This window comes from Mus pahari, chromosome 23 (assembly GCF_900095145.1).
Source record: "Mus pahari chromosome 23, PAHARI_EIJ_v1.1, whole genome shotgun sequence".
In the NCBI taxonomy this organism is placed as follows: Eukaryota; Metazoa; Chordata; class Mammalia; order Rodentia; family Muridae; genus Mus; species Mus pahari.
The window spans coordinates 17,712,581-17,730,846 of NC_034612.1; the positions used below are offsets into that span (position 1 = coordinate 17,712,581).

At 45.0% G+C, this 18,266-nt stretch overlaps 1 protein-coding gene across 2 annotated transcripts in view; it reads left to right on the top strand.

The window, feature by feature from the left end:
* Positions 1-18,266, top strand: part of Glt1d1 (glycosyltransferase 1 domain containing 1) — a 73,581-nt gene that overhangs the window by 10,562 nt on the left and 44,753 nt on the right. For both annotated transcript variants that reach the window (XM_029533656.1, XM_021187139.2), the window contains exons 2-4: positions 1,535-1,683; positions 7,985-8,090; positions 13,603-13,654. In XM_029533656.1, the coding sequence (XP_029389516.1) occupies positions 1,535-1,683; positions 7,985-8,090; positions 13,603-13,654 (307 nt within the window). The remainder of the gene's footprint in view (positions 1-1,534; positions 1,684-7,984; positions 8,091-13,602; positions 13,655-18,266) is intronic.

Below are 18,266 nucleotides of genomic sequence, written 5' to 3' on the forward strand. Positions count from 1 at the left end.
TTTTTCGAGACAGGGTTTCTCTGTGTAGCTCTGTCTGTCCTGGAACTCACCAGAGACCAGGCTGGCCTCGAACTCAGAAATCCACCTGCCTCTGCCTCCCGAGTGCTGAGATTAAAGGCGTGCGCCACCATGCCTGGCTCATCTAATCCAGTCTTGCTTATAGTAACAAATTAACCTGAGGCTGGGTAACATCTTACAGAAACTGAGGTTTATTGGGTTCCTACTTCTGGAGATTCAAGGTGGGAGCACATTCTGGGGGACAGTCTTTAAAACTTTAAAGACTGGGCTGGAGAGAGCACCGACTGCTCTTCCAGAGGTCCTGAGTTCAATTCCCAGCAACCACATGGTGGCTCACAACCATCTGTAATGGGATCCAATGCCCTTTTCTGGTGTATCTATCTGATGACAGCTATAGTGTACTCATAGAAGTAAATAAACCTTTAAAAAAACTTTTAAGATTATATTTATTAATTTTCTGTGGAGCAGGAAGTGTGGTGCTGCGTGTGTGTGTGTGTGTGTGTGTGTGTGTGTGTGTGTGTGTGAGACCTCACATGCTGTATGCCACGGCATACAGGTTAAGGTAAAAGGACAACTTGGGACAGTTGGTTCTCTCCTTCCATCACGTGGATTCCAATAGGATCAGATTCAGATGGTTAGAATCAAGTTGGGCTTAGCATCAAGGGCCTCTACTGGCGGCTGTTACAGAGGACAAGGGCTTGGTCCCCAATACCCACATGGCAACTTATGATTATCTAGAACTCCAGTGTTGGTAGATCTGACACCTTCTGACTTCTGTAGGTACCAGCATTATATGTGCTATACAGATACACATGCAGGCAAAACACTCATAAGCATAAAATGATATAAACCTAAAAGAAACATAAAAAAGTGAGTGACAGCTACTGTAAGATGCACATTGGGCGCCATCTACAACGAAGGGACCATGGACAAAGGCAAGAGTGGACTCAGAGAGGTGCAGATGGAGCCCTGACCTTGATCCCAGTCATAGTCCCGGGTCCTGCAGGCTGGGGAATGGATGTCTACTGTTGTCATCTTCAAACTTCCATCTGTGTTTCAGTACAGATTGCCTCCAAAAAAAGCAGCTCAGAAACTAAGGGTTACTATGTGGGACTTACCCAAAGCATTGTCTCAGGTAGGGTTTTACTGCTGTGAACAGACACCGTGACCAAGGCAACTCTTAGACAGGCAAACATTTAATCAGGGCTGGCTTACAGGTTCAGAGGTTCAGTTCACTATCATCAAGGCATGACAGCCAGTAGACAGGGTGTAGGAAGAGCTGAGAGTTCTACATCTTCATTGGAAGGCTGATAGAAGACTGGCTCTTACCTGGTTAGAAGGTTCTCATTGCCCACTCCCATAGTGACATACTTCCTCCAACAAGGCCACACCTCCTAATAGTGCCACTCCCTGGGCCAAGCGTATTCAAATCACCATATGCCTTAACCAAGGTGACAACTCCAACCAACTTTGCCCTCTTTCTGTTTTGGTTTTGTTTTTTTGTTTTTAAACAAAGGGACCACCTAGAAGCGGCAGGCCACATATGCGTTCTGAGAGATGCCTTTGATTTTGAAAGCCCATCTGAAATTGCCAGCCTGATCGTGGATGAGAACCTGGAAGCGGCACTAGCTCTTCACCTCTACCGAGGAGGCAGACTTCTGCAAGGTACCCCTCTCATGCTTCCAAAGTCACACGGGGGTGGGGGAGTGCTGAAAAAAATGCCAGATGCCAAGAACAGTGCCCCGTTACCCAAAGACAGACTGAAGGATGATACAAGGTCTCTATCTTTTTCTATTAAACAATTATCTAAATTTGGTAACCTTGCTAGTTCAGAACAGATAATTATTGGTGATGTCTGTACTATATAAATATTTATTTAAGTGTTTTCATGAAGCCAGGCCTGGTGTGGGACATGCCTATATTCACAGCACAGGGTCTCACAAAGCTGTGGAAGCCTTGGGTCAGAGCATTCATGTCTCTCCTGTGGTCCACTTACTCTGCTGTGGCCAAGAAGCCTCTTTCCTCCCTACTTGGGTTTTTCCATGGGTGATGTTCCTTTCAGTTTAGTTTCCTGTTGCTGTGATAAAATGCTCTGACAAATGCAGCCTTCAGAGAGAAAGGGTTGGTTTACACTTCCAGGGTACAGTCTGTCCTTGAAAGGAGCTTGAAGGTGCTGGCGAGATGGCTCAGTGGGTAAGAGCACCCGACTGCTCTTCCAAAGGTCCGGAGTTCAAATCCCAGCAACCACATGGTGGCTCATAACCATCCGTAACAAGATCCAACACCCTCTTCTGGAGTGTCTGAAGACAGCTACAGTATACTTACATATAATAAATAAATAAATCTTTAAAAAAAAAAAAANGNAAAAAAAGAAAGGAGCTTGAAGAAGCTAGTCACATCACATCTGACCTCAAGAGAAATGAATGCACACAGAGCATGTTTCCTACAAATGGCCCTTTCTACATTCACACTGTTCAGGACCCCCCACCCCCCGATTGGGGAATGGTAACACCCACAGTGGGCTGGGTCTTCCCACAGCAATTAAACCAAGACAGTCTCCATACCGACACGCCCACAGGTCACCCTGACCTAGACAAACCCTCACTGAGACTCTCTTTCCGAGGAAATTCTAGGCTGTGTCAAGTTGACTATGAAAATAAAGTCATAGGTAGTTTGAGTAGCTGTAGACACAGTGGCCAGCTTCTCTTATAAAGAACATTATAGAGTCATAAACTCACCCTCTAAAGTCACCTACCATGCCAGACATATAGGCATGTACCTATAGTTCCCAGCACTCAGGAAGTAAAGACAGGAGGATCCAATTTTTGAGTCCAACTTAGGCAAGTGTAAAGTGAGTTTGAGGATAACTCAATGACATCTTTTCTTGGGGGGTGAGGGGAGGGTGGACGTTTTCAAGACAAGGTTTCTGTGTAGCTAGCTCTAGCTATCCTAGAACTTACTCCGTAGGCCAGGCTGGCTCAAATTCAGAGATCCACCTGACTCTGCCTCCCAAGTGCTGGAATTGAAGGCCTGTGCCACCACCACTCAGCAGTGACACCTTATCTCCAAAAAATAAAATAAAATAAAATAAAAGTCTTCCACTGAATCCATCGTGTCTTTTCAACATCCAGGTGAAAAGCTACTAAGCTCTAGCTGAGCATCAACATAAGGATGTTTCTGGAGTTTGATCATGATGTATACACACGATGTATACATATATACATATACATATGTATATGTGTGTGCTTTGTATTCCCAGAGGCCAGAAGAGGGCGTCATGTTGTGAGCCAATGAGGTATTGGGAATCAAATCTGGGCCCTCTGCTAAAGCAGCAAGTGGTTTTAAACACAGAGCCATCTCTGCAGTCCCCCTTTCCTTTACAAAATTATTTTACATTATATTTTAATGTGTGTGCATGCGTGTGCATGCATGCACGCAAACTCCCATGCAAATGTGCATCCCATGCACATGTGTGGAGGTCAGAGGACAACTTGGGAGAGTTGGTTCTTTCTGAATACCTATCTACCCACTTACCATGTGAGTCCTGGGAAATCAAACTCAGGCAGACTCAGGGGAGGGGGGCCACATGCCTTTACCTGCTAAGCCATCTCACCAGCCCTTTATCAAAAGTTTGCCAAGGGGGCGATCAGACAAAGATGCAGATTACAGGGAAGTGCACAGAGGCACTGTCAGTACACATGCGCCCTGGCTACAGTGCTGACATGTCAGTAACTGGTTCAAGGCTGGCACAATGGCTCAGCCATCAGGAGCAGTGGCTACTCTTCCGGGTGATCTAAATTCGATTCCCTGCACTCACATGGCGGCTCACGACCATCTGTATCTATACCTGTAGTCCTATGGGATCAGGCGCTCTCTTCTGATCTACAGACATCATCCAGGCAAAAACATTTATATACAGAAATAAATAAGTCTTGTTTGTTTGTTTGTTTGTTTGTTTGAGACAGGGTTTCTCTGTGTAGCCCAGGCTGTCCTGGAACTCACTTTGTAGACCAAGTTGACCTCGAACTCAGAAATCCGCCTGCCTCTGCCTCCCGAGTGCTGGGATGAAAGGCGCATGCGCCACCACACCCCCGGCTAAATAAATAAGTCTTAAGGAAAAAACGCTGGTTCAGTTCCTGCTTTTCATTATGGTTCATACCTTATGAGCCGTGACCTAACCCTAGGGATCGTTCCTCCCTCCTGGGGAATATATGTAAAAGGTTTTCCCCATCTGTGTACATCAATGAATTTTTCAAGTGTTGAATGGCGGAATATTATAGTTGTCCTTCCTAAATTGGCGTGTAGCCAGGGCATCGTGCAAGGTGCACTCTGAGAACCCTCTCCTATGCTTTATCTAGCCTATAAAACATACGGCTTGTGTATAAAACATACGGCTTGCCAGTTAACTTGCTGCAGCCTTCGGTGCTTTCATGAAGTTAAAGAATCTGCCCCAGGCTGGGGCCCAGTAAGGAAGCAGATGGGGTCATGTGGCTAAGAACATTAACCAGTCTTTCATGATATCCCGTGAGTGGGTAGGGAATCCGATTCAAACGCCCCACCCCATATAATTGTTCTGTAGTTTGTGTGTCTTTAAAATCGACCTCATGTACGGCTTATAGTTTGGTGGTCTTTAATTTTTTAAATTAAATTGATCTGTTTAGTAGGGTGGGTGTGTCACAGCATGCATGCACGAATGCATGGGGGGGGGGTTAGAGGATAACTTTATAGTGTTTCCTCCTCCTACCACGTTAGTCCCAAGAATCTAACTCAGTGCTTCAGGCTTGGTGGCAAGCACCTTTACCCGACGAGCCCTCTCACTGGCCCACAGTTATCTGCCATTTCTGTTATATGCTTTGAATTTGTTTTTTTTTTTTTTTCTTTTGGTTTTGGTTTTTTGAGATAAGGTTTCTCTCTGAAACCCTGGCTGTCCTGGAACTCCCTCTATAGACCAGGGTGGCCTCAAACTCAGAGATCCACCTGCCTCTGCCTCCCGAGTACTAGAATTAAAGGTGTGCACCACCTCTCCCAGGCTTGGCTTGAGTGTTTGAGACAGGGTCTCATGTAGCCCTGGCTGACCTTGAACTCGGGCTATAGGTAAGGTTGACCTTGACCTGCTCCTATTTCTTCTCAAATGCTGGGGTTAGTGGAAGCCCCACGACACTCAGGCTTTTGAGGCAGGATCTGCCAGTTTACAAGTACTGACTGGCCTTGAGCTCCTGATGATCTTTCTGTCTTGGCTCAAATGTGTATGCCAGTCCACCCAGTTTCAGCTATTTTACCTGAAATTAAGTAAAAACATCCCTATCTTTGCCACGTCTTCCACAGCAATCAGGTAGGAGTGATGTCTTTTTTCTTTTTTCTTAATTAAACAGTTTCATCTGTAAAGATATTTTGCCTGCGTGCAGGCACAGACCTTCACCACATGTGTTCCAGGTGCCCACAGAATCTACAAGAAAGTATTAGATCTCCTGGAAATGCAGTTTCATACAGCTGTGAGCTGTCATGTGGGGGCTGGGAATTGAACCTAGGTCCTTTGCAAGAGCAGCCAGTGCTGTTGACAGCTGAGCCTTGTCCAGCCCCAGTTATTATTTTATGTGTGAGTGTCGTGCCTGCAGTTGCCAGAAGAGGGCATCAGAGCCTGAAACTGGAGCTACAGTTGAGTCCATACAGGTGCTAGGAATGGGGGGTTTGAATGACTACAACTTATTTCCACGCTTTTTTTTTTTTTTTTTTTTTTCTCAGACTTGGCTTGTGATAAACTGTTTTTGTTTTTGAGACTGAATCTCACTACAGAGCCTTCGCTAACCTAGAACTCATTCGCTATGTGGATCAGGCTGGCCTGGGACACATAGAGAATGCTGGGATTAAAGACTTGTGCCACCACACCCCGTGTGTGCGGAACTGAATTCAAAGATACTTTAAGGCTGAAAACGATGGGGCGTCTGGAGGCAGAGGCAGGATCTCTGAGTTCGAGGCCAGCCTGTTCTACAGAACAAGACTGGCTTTAGAAGCTGGTGATCATGAGGGAGGGGCCATGCCTGGTGACCTCCAGGTGCTGATGTCTAACAGGCTGGGCTGCACAGTGCTGCCCCCTGCAGGCTAGAGGGTGATAAACAGGACCCTCCCCTTTCACTAGCTTTCCTTTCATTTGATAAGCTCTTTGATCACATCTCAGGACTGGTGAGCTTGGCTCTGATAGATGGTGATGAATGATAGATGGTGATGAACTATATATATATAGTTCATCATTTAAATATATATATATATATATATGTATATTTAAAATTGCAAGCAAGTTAATTTGAATATATATTTAAAATCGAAAGCAAGTTGATTTGAATATATATTTAAAATTGAAAGCAAGTTAATTTGAAAATTAGTCCAGACTATCGTGGGTGGAACTTTGATTAATCTCAGTGCGGGTATTTTTTGTGTATATTTTTATTTGTGTGTATGGAGTGGTGGTGGTGGTGAGGATGGTGATGGTGGTGGTGGTGATGCTGGGGAGAGATCTTTGTGGAAGTCAGAAGACAACTCGAGGATTGGTGAGATGGCTTAGTGGTTAAGAGCACCGACTGTTCTTCCAAAGGTCCTGAGTTCAAATCCCAGCAACCACATGGTGGCTCACAACCATTTGTAACAAAAATCTGATACCCTCTTCTGGAGTGTCTGAAGATAGCTATAGTGTACACACATATAATAAATAAATAAATAAATCTTTAAAAAAAAGAAGACAACTCAAAAGGAAATGATTCTCTCCTTACAGCTTACGGGTCCCAGGGATGGGGCTTGGTGGCAATTTCCTTTACTTGCTAAGCCATCTCAATGCCCCCCCTCCCCCATACAGGTTTTTATTATTTTATTTTATTTTATTTATTTATTTTTTGTTGTTGTTGTTTTTTTCGAGACAGGGTTTCTCTGTGTAGCCCTGGCTGTCCTGGAACTCACTCTGTAGACCAGGCTGGCCTTGAACTCAGAAATCTGCCTGCCTCTACCTCCAGAGTGCTGGGATTAAAGGCGTGCGCCACCATGTCCTTCCGGCTGCATACAGGCTTTTAATAGTGAGACCTGCTCTCCCCCAGAATGAAACTGAATGCCTCACACCTAGGGCCTGGGGCTGTAACTAAGCCAAGCCTTGCCCTTCATTTCCGGAGAGATATAAACTGGGCGTGGCAGTGCTTGGGGGGAAAAATCTCAGCCCCCTGGGCTATCCTACTTTGAAGCCGGAGAGTTCCAGAGTTCAAGGTCACCCTCCAGGTAATAACAAGCTCAAGGGCTCCTCTGCCTCAAAAACAAGGTTGGGCCAATGAAATAACCCACTGTGTGAAGGCCGTTTCTTCACAAGTCTGGTCACCCAAATTCTCTGGACACACAGAGGTGGAGAGAGAACTGACTCTACAAAGTTGTTCTATGACCTCCACACCACACACACACACACACACACACACACACACGCACATGCACACGCGCACACACACACCTCTCACACACTTATACCTCTCTCTTCTTCCCTCCCATTCTGTCTCCCTACCTCTCTCCCTCTCCTCTCCTCCCCCCTCACACACACACACACACACACACACACACTTACACATATAGGCACATGCACAAACACCCACATCACATCTCTCTCTCATACACATATCTATCACACACATACACACACACACACACACACACACACACACACACCTCTTCCTCCCTCCTTCTGTCTCTCTCCCTCTCCCTCCCTCCCTCTCCCTGCCCTCCACATCTAGCAGTGGTGGTGCACACCTGTAATTGCAGCCCAAGTATGCTGAGGCAGGAGTATTGAGAGTCTGAGAACAGCCTAGGCTACAGAGCTCTTTGCAAACAGACAAGCCCCAAAGCCCTGTGTTATGGGAACCTGTGCTTTTGCTTCGCAACTGAGGCCAGTCACCAGGGCGTGCCTCCTGATGCCCAGTCTGCCCCACTTGTCATTCTGCAGGTCACGGCATTCCTTTTGGGGTCATCTTTGGTGGAACTGACTTAAATGAAGATGCCAATCACAAAGAAAAAAAGGAAGTCATGGGGAAAGTTCTAGAGGAAGCCAGGTAAGGACATGGCTCTCCCAGTGGGAAGGCTTTCATCTTACCAGGGAAATCAATTCACACCACCACTAATAAGGCCTCTGCCAGGCACGGTGGTGCATGCCTTTAATCCCCAAACTTGGGAGACAGGTAGATGGTTATCTGAGACTTAAGGTCAGCCTGATCTACATACCAAGCTCCTGGATAGCCAGGAGAGACCCTGTCTCAGAGCAATAACAACCACCCACAAAACAAAACTGGCCCTCAGTGTAGTTTTGTTTTGCTACAAATTCTCATTGTAACCAAACAGGGTTACAATGTACCGGGCCTACATTATTATCATAGGGTTATTATCACAGGAACACAGGAGCATCCTGGAAGGCTTTGTGGGGTAGGAAGAGAGCCCTAGCACGTGCTTTTGGTGTGTGTGTGTGTGTTTGCTGAAATAGGGTCTTTTGTAGCCCAGGCTAGCCTTGACCATCATGGATAGCCGAGGATGACCCTGCACTCTGCTGCCGCCTCCACCTTCTGAACACTGGGACTGTAGAAATGTACCACAGTGCAGGGCAGAGTAGCTGATTTAAGAGCAATGCAGGCCCAAGGGCCATCGTTGTAACTATTCTTCTGTATGGCTAGTCACTATTCAGGGTGGCCCTCAGTGTAGTTTGGTTTTGCTACAAATTCTCATTGTAACTAATCAGGTTTACAATGGACCTGGCCTACGTTATTATCACAGGGTTATTATCCTCTGTGAGTCCCATAAACGAGTTGAGAGACGGTCACCAGTCGGTACCCTGGCTTGGTCCTCTGTTTATACATTACTCCCACCCATCCAGGACCAGAAAGCGGCTAAGAGTATGGCTCTGATGGCTGCGGTTGGTGCTTCTCCATGATGATACAGCCATTAGTTCTGTGAGGATGGTGTGGGAAACCCTGTTCCAGACACTAGCTGTGGCCAGCCCTTCTTGAGCTGCATGGGAACTTTGTATGTGTGGCATACACACACACACACAGAGGAAAAACACTCATACCAAAAAAATCGAAATGAATACATCTTTTAAAAAAACAAAAGCAAATATAATAACAACGCAAAGATCACTTTACTGCTTCCTCAGAGGATCAGAGTTCCCATCCCTGTATCTACATCAAAAGTAGCTCCTGGTATAAGTGAACTACAACTCCAGCTTTAGAGGGCAAGCGCCCTCTTCTGGCCTCCATAGGCACTGCACTCACATCTTGCAAACACACACACACACACACACACACACACACACACACACACACACACCATTTTTTCAAAAGATGGCCCATTAGTACAAATGCCTTACTACTGTTTGCACATCCTAAAGACATATTGCCTTTCCATTTACATGGTCTGTGCTACACTGTCCTATGGAAGAAAAGTAATTCCGTTTACTGAAAACATTATTGGACAACTCCATTTTACAGTATCATCACTAGGGCTGTTTATTACATCGTTTTTAAAGCAAATATTGATTTTTTTTTATTTGGGGGGGTGTTATTGATTGAGGCCAGTAGGCAAGAGAGACGCATGAATCATGAATTTCTTGTCTGGCACCATGCGGCTCATGTTTCCATAAATGAGGCTATTGAGCTTGTCTGGTTTTATAATGTGCATTTCATTTTTAATCAAACACCTTTAAATTGGTGGATTTTTTTTTCTATGGGGGGCTGTGTGAATTTTTTTTCAGGATTTTCAAACTTTTATCCTGTGCAGTTAAATTATTAAATCTTAATTTTTGGACTAGACTTTCAACTTCTAAGAATTGTGACCTAACAAGTGCTTAGTAATTGTAAGTATCAAAATGAAATAATATGTATCTGAAAATTGGGATCATTTTGTTTCCTGGTACATTTTAAAAAAATAATATCCCTTGTTATTATTTATTTTTAAAGCAGTGTCTCTTTATTTTTATTTCACGTGTATGGGTGTTCTCCTGCATGTGTGTCTGTGCACTGTGTATGTGCATTGTTCTTAGAGGCAAGAAGAGGGCATCATATCAAAGGGAGCTGGAGTTACTGATGGTTTTGAGCCATGTGGGTGCTGGGAATTGAACCCAGGTCCTCTGGAGGAGCTGCCAGTGCTCTGAACCACTGAGCCATCTCTCCAGCTTAGCCACCATCTTCATCTTGGAGGATGCAGGCCTTTCCCATGTATTTAACCCCTTCGCTGACTTGGTGCTGTGTTGAGTGCTTGGGTGTGTTTGAGTCTGATCCCAGCCTCTCCTTCACTTTTGAGTTTCTCCTCATGTCCAATACAGTCTTAACCTTTGCGTTTTGGGGAGGTGTCCGCGTGTATTGCACATCTCAGCTGTGCATTCTCTACCTTGAATGGTTGTTACTCATTGCCATGCATATTTAATTTGTTTTAGTTAAGGTTGCTATTGCTGTGATGAAATACCATGACCAGAAGCAAGTCAGGGAGGAAAGGGTTTGTTTGGCTTATGCCTTCCACAACCAGCATCAAAAGAAATCAGATTGGAACTCACAGAGGGTAGGAGCTGATGCAGAGAGGCCATGGAGGGATGCTGCTTACTGGCTTGCTCCCCTTGACTTGCTTTCTTACAGAACCCAGGACCATCAGCTGAGGAATGACACCATCCATAATGAGCTAGACCCTCCCCCACCAGTCACTAACTAAGAAAATGCCCTACAGGCCTGTCTACAGCTGGATCTCATGGAGGCGTTTTTTTTCTCAACTGAGCCTCCTTCCTCTATGATGACTTCTAGCACTTGTGTCAAGTTGACGCAAAATGAGTCACGACAGTATCTGTCAGTCACCTTTCTCACTGCTGTGGCAGAATGCTTGGCAAAAGCAACTGAAGGAAGGAAGGAAGGAAGGAAGGAAGGAAGGAAGGAAGGAAGGAAGGAAGGAAGGAAGGAAAGATGGATGGATGGACCCAGGTGTGGTGGTGCTTACCTTTCATCCCAGCACCCTGCAGGCATCTCTTAAGTTCAAGGCCAACCTGGTTTAGATAGTGAGTTTCAGGCCAGCCAGGGCTTCATAGACACACCCAGTCTTAAAACAACAGCCACAACAACAACAGCAGCAGTAACAACAACAATGGACTGTATTGTGGCTTGAAATTTGAGGGTACAGTCCATCCCGGGGAGGCAGCTGGTTATGTAGCATCCCCAAGTCGGGGAGCAGAGAGACGGCTGCTGGTGCTCAGGTCACTCCCCTATTACTCAGCCCACAGTTGCAGTCCTTAGCATGGTGCTGCTCATAGGGTGGGCTTTCCCAACTCCATTCTTCTAATCTAGAAACTCATCCCTCCCCCCCCCCCCCCCCAGATTTGTCATAGAGATGTCCAGAGATTCGCCTCTTAGGTGATTCTGGCTCCTGTCAAGATGGTGACTGAAATCAGCCGTGACATTCACAGAGATCGAAACGGAGATCCAATTCTGTGATTGTCACAGAATTACATATGTGTAATTGTATGTATATATGTATGTATGCATGTATGTATGGCTAACCCGTAAAGCCACTATCAGGTGCCATGATCACGGAACTGTGGACTTTGCTTATACCATTTCCTGGCTCGATTTTTAAAAAGGAACAACTTTACACGATTCCTGTGCCAGAGATGTTGTCTACCTACCATTCTGTTAAAATGTTCCTGATACGCTCCTTTTGTGGCAAAGGCAATCTTCTTAAAATACCTTTATTCACTCGACAGGCACATGTGAGCATGCTACCACAGCTCTCGAGGAGAGCGGGAGCGAGCTGCCTCTGTCTTTCCACCATGTGAATTCCAAGAGATCAAACTTTTGTGGTGGTGCTTGGCAGGAAGTCTCTTCCATCTTTGCTGGACCAATAAACATGATCTTAAATAGAGGCCCGCCATTTTCTTAGCACCGGAGCCCCTTAGGACTTGCTGACTCTTCTATCTTTCTTTTAATTTATGCCATGTATACGCCTGAGTGTCTGTCTGTGAACCACGTGCTTCTTTTTTAAAAAGATTTATTTTTTTATGACTACACCGTTGCTGTCCACACACACACACACACACACACACACACACACCAGAAAAGGGCATCAGATCCCATGACAGATGGTTGTGAGTCACCATGTGGTTGCTGGGAATTGAGCTCAGGACCTTTGGAAGAGCAGTCAGTGCTCTTAGCCACTGAGCCATCTCTCCAGCCCCATACCACATGCGTTTAACATGTAGTTTTTTTTTTCTTTCTTTCTTTCTTTCTTTCTTTCTTTCTTTCTTTCTTTCTTTCTTTCTTTCTTTCTTTCTTTTTTAAAGATTTATTTATTTATTTATTATATGTAAGTACACTGTAGCTGTCTTCAGACACTCCAGAAGAGGGTGCCAGATCTTGTTATGGATGGTTGTGAGCCACCATGTGGTTGCTGGGATTTGAACTCAGGACCTTCGGAAGAAGAGTCAGTGCTCTTTCCCACTGAGCCATCTCTCCAGCCCTAGGTATTTTCATTATCATGCAGGCACCCAGGGCAGATGCTGTAACACACACAGATTCTCTCATCAAGCCCCTGTATCCTACACCTCTTGCCCTGGAGTGTTCTTTGCATTAGAGGTTAACTATGGCACCTACTGAATTTTGTTTCCTGGCTTTCTATTTCCTAAAAATGTAAGTGCAGCTGAGTGGTGGTTGTGCATGCCTTCAACTCCAGCGCTTGTGAGGCAGAAGCAGGTAGATAGATCTCTGAGTTCGAGGCCAGCCTGGTCTACAAAGCGAAGCCCAGGACAGCCAAGGGTACACAGAGAAACCGTGTCTCAATAAACAAAAACCAAACAAATAAACAAAACCCTCAAAAGAAGAAACAAGCAAAAAAAAAAAAAAAACCATCCCAGTAAACATATGTTAGTGTGCATGCCACATGCATACAAGGGTCCCCCAGAGTTAGAGTTAAAGGTACTTGTGAGCCACCCCACGTGGGTGCTGGGAACTGAATCCCAGTCCTCTGGAAGAACAGTAAATGTTCTTTAACTACTGTGCCATTTCCCCAGCCTGGCCTTTGAGTTTTAATTTCTGCTTCCCCTGCATGATTCAATTTTTTTTATTGTTTATTATGGACTCACAATTCTACTCCGATTCAATTATTTTTTTAAAAGATTTATTTATTTATTATATGTAAGTACACTGGAGCTGTCTTCAGACACTCCAGAAGAGGGCGTCAGATCTCATTACAGATAGCTGTGAGCCACCATGTGGTTGCTGGGACTTGAACCGAGGACCTTCGGAAGAGCAGTTAGTGCTCTGAATGGCTGAGCCATCTCCCCAGCCCCCACTGCATGATTCAAAAGGAATAAGAGACATAAAGAGGGTTTGAGCATCGTTGAGCTTATTTACCATGTACAACTTTGTTTGGTGTGGGTGAAGATGGTGTCTACTGGACAGTGACCGGGAGTCATGACAACACAACGGATGGAACTTAGAGCTGGGTCCTCTCCGCCTCTCACGGGCTGTGGGGAAGAGCTAGGACTCAGTTGTGTCCATTGCATTCCAGCCTAACTGACGGTTATCTCTACCCATGGACCAGGTTTGCTGTGGCATTCACCGAGGCAATGAAGGACACAGCGCAGCTGCAGTGGGTATGTATTCCTCCATTGTCCTTTCAGTGGGGCTTGGGGAAAGGAACGAAGTCAGTTAGGCCATGGTGGTATGGCACAGTGGTGTACTGCATTTCTCCAGTGTGGATAAATGAAAAAGTTCAGTGCAAAAACAAGCTTTTTTAAAAAATCTTGTGGGTGAAGTCAAGCCCCCGCTTTTTTTCTTTTTTTTTGTAAAGATTTATTTACTTATTTATTATTATATCTAAGTACACTATAGCTGTCTTCAGATGCACCAGAAGAGGGCGTCAGATCTCATTACGGATGGTTGTGAGCCACCATGTGGTTGCTGGGATTTGAACTCAGGACCTTCAGAAGAGCAGTCGGTGCTCTTAACCACTGAGCCATCTCTCCAGCTCCCCCACTTCTTTTCAAGACAGGTTCTCTGTGCAGTTCTGGCTGTCCTGGAGCTTGAACACAGAGATCCGCCTGCCTCTGTCACCCAAAGTCACCCAAATGTTGGGATTAAAGGCATTTGTTACCACAACCTGGCTGCCCCTCCCTTTTATTTATTTATTTATTTATTTTTGTTGGAAAGTGGCAGACATGGTACCTGTTTAGCTATTTATCAGGCTTTTACTAAACCCAGTGGAGGCTGGGAAGATGCATCTCTCAGTGGGTTATTGATGTCGCCCTCTGTCTTAGTCAGGGTTTCTATTCCTGCAAAAACCATCATGACCAAGAAGCAAGTTGGGGAGGAAAGGGTTTATTCAGCTTACATTTCCATACTGCTGTTCATCACCAAAGGATGCAGGACGGAATTCAAGCAGGTCAGGAAGCAGGAGCTGATGCAGAGGTCATGGAGGGATGTTTCTTACTGGCTTGCTTCCCCTAGCTTGCTCAGCCTACTCTTTTATAGAACCAGGACTACCAGCCCAGAGATGGCACCACCCACAAGGGGACCTCCCCACTTGATCACTAATTGAGAAAATGCCTTGCAGCTGGATCTCGTAGAGGCATTTCCCCAACCGAAGCTCCTTTCTCTGTGATAACTCCAGCCTGTGTCAAGTTGACACAAAACTAGCCAGTACACCCTCTAAGTGTGATGACCTGAGTTCTCTCCCTAGATCCCACATAGGGCAAGGAGAGAACTGACTGCCTCCAGTTGTCTTCCACTTCTACACATGACCCACAGTATGTGCACACACACCCCAAACAAACACATACACATGGACTACAGTATATGCACACACACCCTAAATAAATACAGACACATGGCCCACAGTATGTGCACACACACCCCAAACAAACACATACATGTGACAAAAGAAATAAAACCAATGGCCGGGGGTAATCTTCTGAGAGCGAGGTAGGCAGCACCAGCTCAGGTCCTCACACTACCCTGGGTCAATCAGGTCTGTGCGCAGACAGTCCTCTTCCAGGAATAGTCACCATGCATTTGAAACAAACAAACAAACAAACAAACATTGGGGGACTGGAGAGACAGCTCATCTGTAAAAGCACGGACTCCACTTCCAGAAAACGCAGTTTTGTTTCCCAGCACCCACGTGGCAGCTCACAACCATCTTTAACTCCAGTTCCAGGGGATTTCATGCCCTCTTACGACATCTGCAGGCTGCAAGTGTGCACGTGGTATACATACGTACAGGCAAAACAAAGACACACAAAATAAATAAAACTAAAACAAATTTTTTTTTTTAATTAAAAAATGAGGGCTGCAAAGATGGCTTGGCAATTGAGAGCAGACACTTCTCTCACAGAGGACCCGAGTTCAGGTCCCAGCACCAGCATCAAGTAGCTCACAACTGCCTGCAAGACCAGATAGAGGACATCTGGCGCCCTCTTCTGGCCTCCATGGGTACCTGCACTCATGTGCACTTACGCAGCCACCCACACACGTACATATAATTAAAAACATTTAATTTTTTTTTTTTTGAGACAGGGTTTCTCTGTGTAGCCCTGACTGTCCTGGAACTCACTCTGTAGACCAGGATGGCGTCAAACACAGAAATCTGCCTGCCTCCGCCTCTCAGATGCTGGGATTAAAGGCGTGCGCCACCACTGTCTAGCTTAATTTTTTAACATAGTAAACATTAAGGAAGAAAAACAAACATGACTTGTGAAGTAGCTAAAACGGCTTGGTCCCTCCCAGATGAGAATACAGGAGATACTGACATAAACCTAATAAAAGATGAGATTAACCTGTTTCCATAGCTTAAAGGCTGGGGGATATTTATTATATTTGAAAGTGAAGCTGGTTTTCATACACATTTTTTTGTCCAGGGTTGTGGGTGGATTTTCCTATAAAGTTCAGCCCAATGCTTTTATTTGATTTGATTTCTTTTCAAATACAAATATGTATAAATAATATAAAGGTGTCTTACTCAGCTGTATTTATGGAATTCTTTTTAGGTAGATCTTGGAGGAGAGACTTTTGATTCATGTACCGTGAACGGCAGATGATGTGTTTTGAGCAATGCAGTCTTAATCTTGCTGGAGGAAAAGCCAGCTTTTTTATGTGCTTTTTTAGGCTTGGCTTAGGATGTACTTTGGGTAATCGTACCTAATTATTCCAAAGCCGGACCAGATATAAGTAATCCTAGTTTGAAAGATAAGATTACAGGTGCTTCCACATCCCTGGGGCCTTCTTTCCTCCTCTTCCTTCTTCTTCTTCTCCTCCTTCTCCTTCTTCTTTTCTTCTTTTTGAGCCAAGGTCTGACCTGACTGGCCTGGAACTCACTATGTACACCAGGCTGACCTTGAACTCAAAGAGGTGGGCCTGCCTCTGCCTCCTGAGTGCTGGGATTAAAGGTTTTGAAGCCGCCACCATGCCTGGCACTTTGTGACTTCAAAAGAGAGAATATGGAGGCTGCAGAGATGGCTCCGTGGTTAAGAGCACTAGCTGCTCTTGCAGAGGACCCAAGTTCACTTCCCAATTATCCATATGGCAGCTTATAATCATCTATTCCTCCAGTCCCAGGACATCCTATGCCCTCTACTGGCCTCTGTGGGTACTGCATGCACATTCTCTCTCCCTCCCTTCCTCCCCCCTTCCCCAGGCATTTTTAAAAAGGAGAGAATATGTACATATATAGACATCATGTATGTCAATGTACTTTTAAGCAAAGAATCCAGTTCAAAACTTAAAACTGCATTTTTTTCTTCTCCACCTTCATTTAGAAAGGTAATTAAGTTGGGTGTGGTGACATGCTAATCCCAGAGCAGCCTCGCTTCTATTCTCCTTAGAAATACACTTTTCTAATACAAGTAGAGAAAGTCAAGATGTCCCTTTTAGTTCCCTTTTTCTACACAAAATTAATTAAGCTGGCAACTGAACTCTGTCACGGGGAAGAAATGGCCATACCTGGAGACTTGTGAATTTCTCTCTTCATTTAGCTCTTCGTAGCTGTTTCTCTGGGATTTAATGAAAACCTTAAAGGCTGAGAACTGAAGCTGCTTTGTGTGTGTGTGTGTGTGTGTGTGTGTGTGTGTGATATTTTAAGAGAAAGAGGGAGAGTATTAAGACTCCATTTTAAGGCTCGTGAGAACTTATTACTTAATTTGACTAATTGTTTGATGGGAAAAGCCAGCATCCTGTAAGGTACATGCTCTAAAATAAGCACGGCTTTGTAAGAGACCCATTTTATAGAATATTACTAAAAGGGGTGGGAGGGGGCACGGCAAGGTTAAGAATGGGCTCAGCTTTAGAGCACCTGCTTAGAATTAACCAGGGAGGGGCTAGGGCTTAGCTTAGAGGCTTTGGAGGTGGCACAGCCCTTGGATAGAGGGTCGGGGCGTGGCTCAATAGTGTAGCAGTTGCCTCTGACCCGGGAGCAGCACAAGATAAGGACAAAGACAAAAGAAAAAGAGAGATCAGATCACAGTTATAAGAAACGACCTCTCACTCTCGGGTTAATATAAAAGGCTAATCTTCTGAAATTAACTTTCTGCGAGTGGAAACTCCATTAAGAGTTCTTGTAATAGATGCAGACTCTAAGGCTCGACGCAGGCAGCAAAAAATAATGACTTTGATTTGAAATTACAAAAAAAAAATGACTTCCGATTGTAGCTTTTTGAAAAGAATGTATATAATGGTTACAAATTGCTTAGAGGAAATCACCACCCCCTACATATGAGGCTCACACTCTGTATTAATGCAGATTACACATACATTGTATCAATGCAGATTACACATACATTGTATCAATGCAGATTACACATACATTGTATCAATGCAGATTACACACAAATTGGCACTTCTGAAGGAGGTCCTTTACCCTCCTGTTCTTTTTCATAGAAATCTCTTACCAAGCAAGGAGGAAAAATAACATGGTAAAACAAGGGAGGGCTTCACTATGAAAACGTATGTGGGTAGGAATGGAAGGCATTTATAACTGGGCTGGGCGTTGTAGTTCAGTAGGTCATGGGCCCCTTAGCCTGTAGGATGTAGTTCCATGCTCCAGCCCCACAAAACCTCGGTGTGGTGTTCCTCTGTAATGCAAGTACTCAGAAGTGGAGAAGCCCCATACTCAAGGTCACCCTCAGCTACCTAGCTGGTTTGAGGCCAGCCCCAGCTACTGGAAGCACTCCCCCCCCCTTTTTTTTTTCGAGATAGGGTTTCTCTGTGTAGCCC